Source organism: Vanessa atalanta, chromosome 19 (genome assembly GCF_905147765.1).
Source record: "Vanessa atalanta chromosome 19, ilVanAtal1.2, whole genome shotgun sequence".
NCBI lineage: Eukaryota > Metazoa > Arthropoda > Insecta > Lepidoptera > Nymphalidae > Vanessa > Vanessa atalanta.
Genome location: NC_061889.1, coordinates 7,449,686 through 7,456,357, shown reverse-complemented (window position 1 = coordinate 7,456,357; position 6,672 = coordinate 7,449,686). Strand labels below are relative to the sequence as shown.

The following is a 6,672-nucleotide window of genomic DNA, read 5'->3' as shown; positions in this document are numbered from 1 at the left end:
CAGGCTTTTATGTAGGTCAGCTGGGTGGGTTAATTATTTATTCTATCACATACATTTTGTATTGCTATGTTCTTTTTGGAATTACGACCGAGTCACTGGAATTACAAGCAAAGACATGACCCACACATTACATAAGACGCATACGCATTAGATACTTCAATGGTATCAGCTTTTTTATTGATATTTTCTCTTCTTTATTATATTATTCGACTTTGGCTACACTTTTGAGTTAAAATGATATTAAACGATTACGTCTTAAGGAAAAATGTATATCTATTGATAAGTTAAGATAGCAAATATTTCTCGTATAGAGCATATTAAAAAATGGCGCCGTTCGTGATGAGGAAATTATTTATACCTACATTATCTGTTGCAAAGGCTGGTTGCCATCCATGCCTTGTCCGAATCATACGCTATAGGGTTTATTGAACGGATTATTTTAAGAATATACCTTCATTATTTTAAAAGTTCTTAAAAATAATTATGGCTAGAATTGATAATGGGCCATTCATAATCTTCTTCATAAACATTGTAACGATTATCATATTTTTTGTCTTTTAGCGTTTATTTAATGATGCAATACCTATAATTCTATTGATTGATTTTTATCATGCAACTCCTGTATCGTCTAAAGCGAAGGGCTCTTTTGATGCTGTGCGCAAGTAGAAATCGCCACGTAATCTGAAAGACATATAAAATAATTTAAAATAAATACATAAAATTATGATACGAGTCGTTTGAGATTATTCGTAAAATATGAAGTTTCCTTTCTGTTATTATAATAAATAATGTGGGCAGTAGTTACGTTTGAAATTTGGCTTCGTCCGCGCCTTATAAAAATCGTCGTAAGACTTTTACTTTGTTTCCCGATATATTCAGAAATAACAATTTCGTCGATGCTTCGATAATATATTAATAAAAGAGACAATTCTTACTCCGGTGTAGCTTGAAGACCCATGCGAGCTGTTCCACTACAGTTCCCTTTTTGAAAGGCATTGTAATTAGCACAATTTCTAGCGACAAAGTTGCCACCGACTACTGATTCCGCCCAGTATTGCCATGAACGCCAGTGACTGCAGAAATCTGAAACAATTACATACTATATCTTGGTGAAAGAGAACATTTAGTAACATGCAAATTTCCAAAAAAATATCATATACATGTAGACCATTGCCATGAACTTCGATTATTAAAAATTAAAAAGATAACTCACTTTCCTTAGTTAAAATAAGAGTGACTGTCGGACAGCCTGGTTGCGGGGATTTGCCGTCGTTCGGCCAGAAGTCTGCGTGTCCTGTGCTAAACGGAGTCCCATACTTGCCACCGTCTGTGTGAATGATGTCCACGAACACTGCGTCTTTGGAAGAGATAGGATGTGTATCGATCGCTGGATAGAAACCGGGATATGCAGGATCTAGACCAGTCAACCTGAAAATTATAATAATAATTTACATTGAGTAACTACTGAATTTATTACGACTAATATGTCATAACAGTTCCATGTAAAACTATTAGTGTTTCAAAATATGGATCATGCAAAGAGGGGAAGATAGAAACTCAATAGACACTCGCTATTTGTGTGATCATACTGATAAATATAATTTGACAAAGGGTCTGATAGAAAACAAAGAACATAAATTAAACATATAAGCTCAGATGTCTAAGTACCCTACTTACAACAATGACTGTATATATCTCGATGGCAAAGGGTCGCTAAATGGGCTAACTCCTTACAAAAATATTGAACTTGAAATGTTAAAGAAACCAAAATTTTGAACTTGTTATTTTTTTATTTACAACACTTCACTTCGATTAGTGTGTTCACGTAATGATAACAAATTTTATTTATTTTATTCCTATACTATACCGAAACTGATCCCGCAAATAACTCAAATATTCCAAAAAATATCTACAGCAAATTGAACGATCAATGCAAATATTTGCCTCAATTGACTCTGATGTTTAACTGATGCCTGACATGGGTAAAAAAAGGGTAATTATTAGCCATATTTGTGCAAATAAAGTAAATATAATCAGATATGTAGGACGACTAATTGTAATGTTCGGACAATTAATGCGAAAACGAGAACACTCCGCCCCAAGTGAAGAGTTGCCATAACGATTAAATAATTCTACTTTAAAACGATGAATAAAACGTCTATACCTAAGAAGTGTCAATCCCTTTTCTTTCAAAACTCTCGCGACAACCGCCGCTACATGGGCGCCAGCTGAATGCCCGACCACATGTAAGCCATCGATAGACAAGCCGTTATTCAGCAACTTGCCTAAAGCTTTTCCTGACTCTTTTCCTACCTAAAAATAAAGGCAATTTGTTTCTTTACCAATGACAACATAATTCTACAAATGATGTTCCAAAGTATCCAAAATATGTTATAATAGATAATTTTACTAGTTTTTTGCTGACGTTGTGTAAATTTGTAAAATACAATTTTCATGTCTAAGTTATGAAGAATTTAGTTTGAAAAGTTTATTTCTAAAACTTAACATGTTATTAACATAGCAAATACCCGAAAGTACATAAAATCTGAATAATGTTTTGCGATTCGACATGATTCATGTGCGACGTGGCTCAATACAAACAGTAACAATTCTAAAAAATGTTACATTCAAATGCAAAATCGGTTCTGGCAAAAAAATAAATATAAGCTAAACCGACAAAAGAAAGACAATTTTTGTCAATACTTTTTTCATAATGTCCTGGCACGTCCAAGGTTTTATCGTTTAATTCATAAGATCTAATGTCATATCATATCTTGAAACTAACTTATCATACCACTGTACAAAATCCCTTTTTCTAATTACTCTGTACGTTTTCTACTCTATATATTGCCCTATATACTAAATATAAACTATGCAATCATGTTAAATATTATTAAAAAAATATAGAGAAAAGAAAACAAAAAGTCGTAAGAAAATGATTTATCAATCATCGTAGCATAGTATAAATCTATAGTATGTGTATGTGTGTGTGTGATATGTATAAATAATAAGCACACTCACCTTTTTAACATTTAACACAACTTTCAAATAGTTTCCGAACGCAAGGTTCGCCCAGTCCAGCACCAATATATTGTGATCACCGCGTTTGACATAAGCGTCCATCACGTGCAAAACGCTCGCATCGCTGGCAATTTCGACGTAACTTTAAATTAAAATACTATTGAGTAACTTATACATAAATAGGCGACTTGGGCGTACCCGACATCTACAAAAACTAGACACTACTAATAAAGTACTAAGCAAAGTAAAGATTCATTATATTTAAGTTATTTTATTGCGCTCAATATTTACACTGTTATAGTCCAACGGAACAATAGCCCAACAGGATATATAAACAGGTGTTTTACGCGCTTTCCAAAGCACAGAACTGTAACATTATCAATTTCCCTAATTGTAGACTACTCACGAGATTTTTTTATAGATTCAAAGGGCCTTTATACCCCTTGAATTTATTAATTAATTTATATTATTCGCTAATATTTATTTATCCTATAATACTTCTCATAATTAATCGCTTATTCCGAGGTATTTATCATATCATCATCAAAATCCATTTTTTCGTTTCAAATGTAAGCAAAAAGTAACATGTAATTTACTCACCCGTGAATATAAAACACTGTCGGTTTCTGAAGGTCAAAGTCAGGGTGATCCAATAGTGATGTTATATTCTCAAAGCGAAATGAAATCTGTTGCTGAACGGAACGACTAAAAATACCAAAAACAATAAAGCTATAGTTAATATTAAACAAAATAAAACTATTCAAAATTTGGTAGAAACCTTGAATAACCTTGAATTTAGATTAGTTTATATGAAGCTAAAAATATAGCAAAATTGAGCCTCGGTATTAAGTACACCATGAATTATAATATTTCAAATGTCAAAAATTATTTATCGATAAATTAGTCTCTACTTTTTTAATATTTTGCGATGATAATGGCATAAATTGAAACGTTTGTTTACGTTTGATAATCTTAGGTTCTATCAGTACCATATGGAAAAAACTTTTTGAAGTAAAAAAACCCTGTACGAAAATATATTGGTCATTGTCAAAGTCATTAAGCTTAGAAAACTACATACTCTGTAATTTTAATATTTACTAACGATTTTAATAATTTTAATGGGGTAAGGTACAGAGAGTCCTTGTAATGAACTCAGTAAGGTCACAAATAACTTATTATCTGATTTTTTACATATTGTAAACTAGTTATTGCCGGGGGCTTCCCTATTATCATTGAAATGTCAAGCAATTTATTCTTTTTTCGAATAGTGCAACATCGTGAGATCATCACTTCCCTCGACGTCTGTCTTTTTTATCTCTCTGTTGTTTTATTTAAGTAGGAACTGTCACGGCATGTACTTTATTTTATGAATTATGTTATAGCTTGTAAAATACGTACTAACAAATAAAATACAATAAATGAGAAGTAAATACAAAACAAAGCATGTCTACCCCAGGAGAGATTCCCTTTGTTTTATTCGTCTTGTAAATTATTTACAAAGTCGAAGTCAAAGTCAGTCAGTTCTGTATCTGGCTGTTTCTTTTTTTAATTTATTAGTATAGAACTACCAGTAGTTATCGAGTATTAAATTTCAAATATTTTACTGTAACCGCTTTTTCTCATTGCAAGGGAAATATCCATAATGCTTTAATCTATTTATCTTTGTAAAAAGATCGCTGGTTCCATCCACCAACCCACATTAGCAGCTTGGAATTAACATCTAACGTTATTTTTAAGATACGACATTTGACAATTTTTTTATATAGAACCTTGTATACTTACTTAACATAAATAATTCTTGTATCACTTAAGTTCGATGTCCGTCCGTCTGGAACTAGAAATATTTGACAATCAATAAATTTATATACTCAATATTCATAATCGTACTCTTAGGGGAGGATAGGCCTGCGCGAAGATTAGCGAGTTAATCTGTGATGTGATTATTTACAGTTAAACAATGTTTTATAAGAAAATAATACAAGAAATCTTACCAGGCGTTAAGCTACGCAATATCTGACGAAAGCTATTCTGAGACAAAGCCAGAATTGTCTTAGCCCGGCATTTGATAAGAATAGATACTGCAAAATAAACCGATATTAATGATGTATCATTTGTTTTAATTATGCCCTTCAACCCATATTCCAGAGATTTACAATTTTAACATCCTTACTGATAAATACAACAAAAGATCATCTGAAACCATCTTTTGTTTTAAACAAACATACGCTATCTCTATGGATTTACATGTTGTTTGGAAAAATCTAATTAAAATTTGAATAACCACACATGTAAGCATATTTTAAACAAAATACAATACAATTTTCATTTTAAATAAAAATATACATAAAACGTGTCCGACACCCGACATTAGTAACAATACAAATACTGCGTATTATAATATATATTATACTAGCTGTTACCTGCGGCTTTGCTCGCGTAGAATATGAATATATTTACAAATTAACTTAAAATTTTACGGTAAAGTAAGATCTCTTTGTATACCACATTGATGTGTATTTCAGCCCTTAGAGTAGAACATCCAGAAACGATTAAATAAGTATCAACTCATTTTTTTAATCGTTATCCCAAAAATAAAACTTCTAGCACCTAACTTCAAAAATGACACCATACTTCCAGACTGTACTAACCTATATAAAAAACGTCAACCCTTATTGAACCCCTTATAGGTAGAATATGCAGAAACGCTTAAATATTTATGTACTCATTTTTAATCAGTCTAAAAATAAAGTTTTATGTTTCCAACTTAAAAAATGACGGACTTCCATACAAATGTTCAACTCCTATCTTACCACTTTAGGGGTAGAATTTCCAAAATTCCCTCCTTAGTGTGCGTCATAACATGTTATTTTCTAAGTGTACAGCCTAAAAAATAAGTTTTAAATATAAAATGACAATACTTTCATACAACCTTTCATCCCCCTTTTCAACCCTTTACAGAACTTTTTTCCAATTAAAAAATAGCCTTTGTCCTTTCTCAAGCTCTTTGTGGACCAAATTGCATTTAAATCGGTCCAGTAGTTTTGGCGTGAAAGCGAGACAGACACACAGACAGACAGAGTTACTTTCGTATTTATAATATTTGTGTGGATAATATTACAAAAAACAATATGAATCACTTCATATCGTTCCGTTTGTATACAGACTTAATTATTGTCTGTAGATATAAGTATATCTATCATTTTGCATCGCTAGACGAGGAAAAATAATATGCAAAGTCCTAGTCTAATAATATATTCATGTTTTAAGTAGTTTAACTAAATATAATTATTAGGAGAATAAAAAGAATAAGAGATCAATGGACAATGCGTATTACAAGGGAGCATTTTAGGACCGTTTTTGTTCCTCGTATACATTAACGATCTCCTGACAGCACTGCATTATCTCTACTTACTATATACAGATTCTACTCGAACTGAATTCGAAAACTGTGTACTCAATTACACCAAGAACCAGATTAAAATCAAAAAATTTAAACGCATGAGAACTCAACAATGGCCGTATTTGAAGGCCCGACCTTCGGTAACTATCCGCCTCCGGCCCTAACCCTGAAAATACATATTACCTGCATTAACTTACCGAACAGCTATCCAAATATTCAAATAAAATAACACTATAAAAATAAAAATTATT

The 6,672-nt window shown here is 31.8% G+C and overlaps 1 protein-coding gene across 1 annotated transcript; it reads right to left on the bottom strand.

The window, feature by feature from the left end:
- On the bottom strand, positions 1 to 5,650 carry LOC125071583 (pancreatic lipase-related protein 2-like). Its single transcript, XM_047681905.1, has 9 exons — positions 5,629 to 5,650; positions 5,013 to 5,099; positions 4,804 to 4,855; positions 3,622 to 3,726; positions 3,022 to 3,163; positions 2,165 to 2,313; positions 1,214 to 1,428; positions 936 to 1,083; positions 1 to 681 (listed from the first exon to the last, which is right to left on the bottom strand). The coding sequence occupies exons 1-9, from the start codon at positions 5,648 to 5,650 to the stop codon at positions 609 to 611; spliced, it is 993 nt and encodes a 330-aa protein (XP_047537861.1). The 3' UTR covers positions 1 to 608.
- Between the last annotated feature and the right edge of the window lie 1,022 nt (positions 5,651 to 6,672).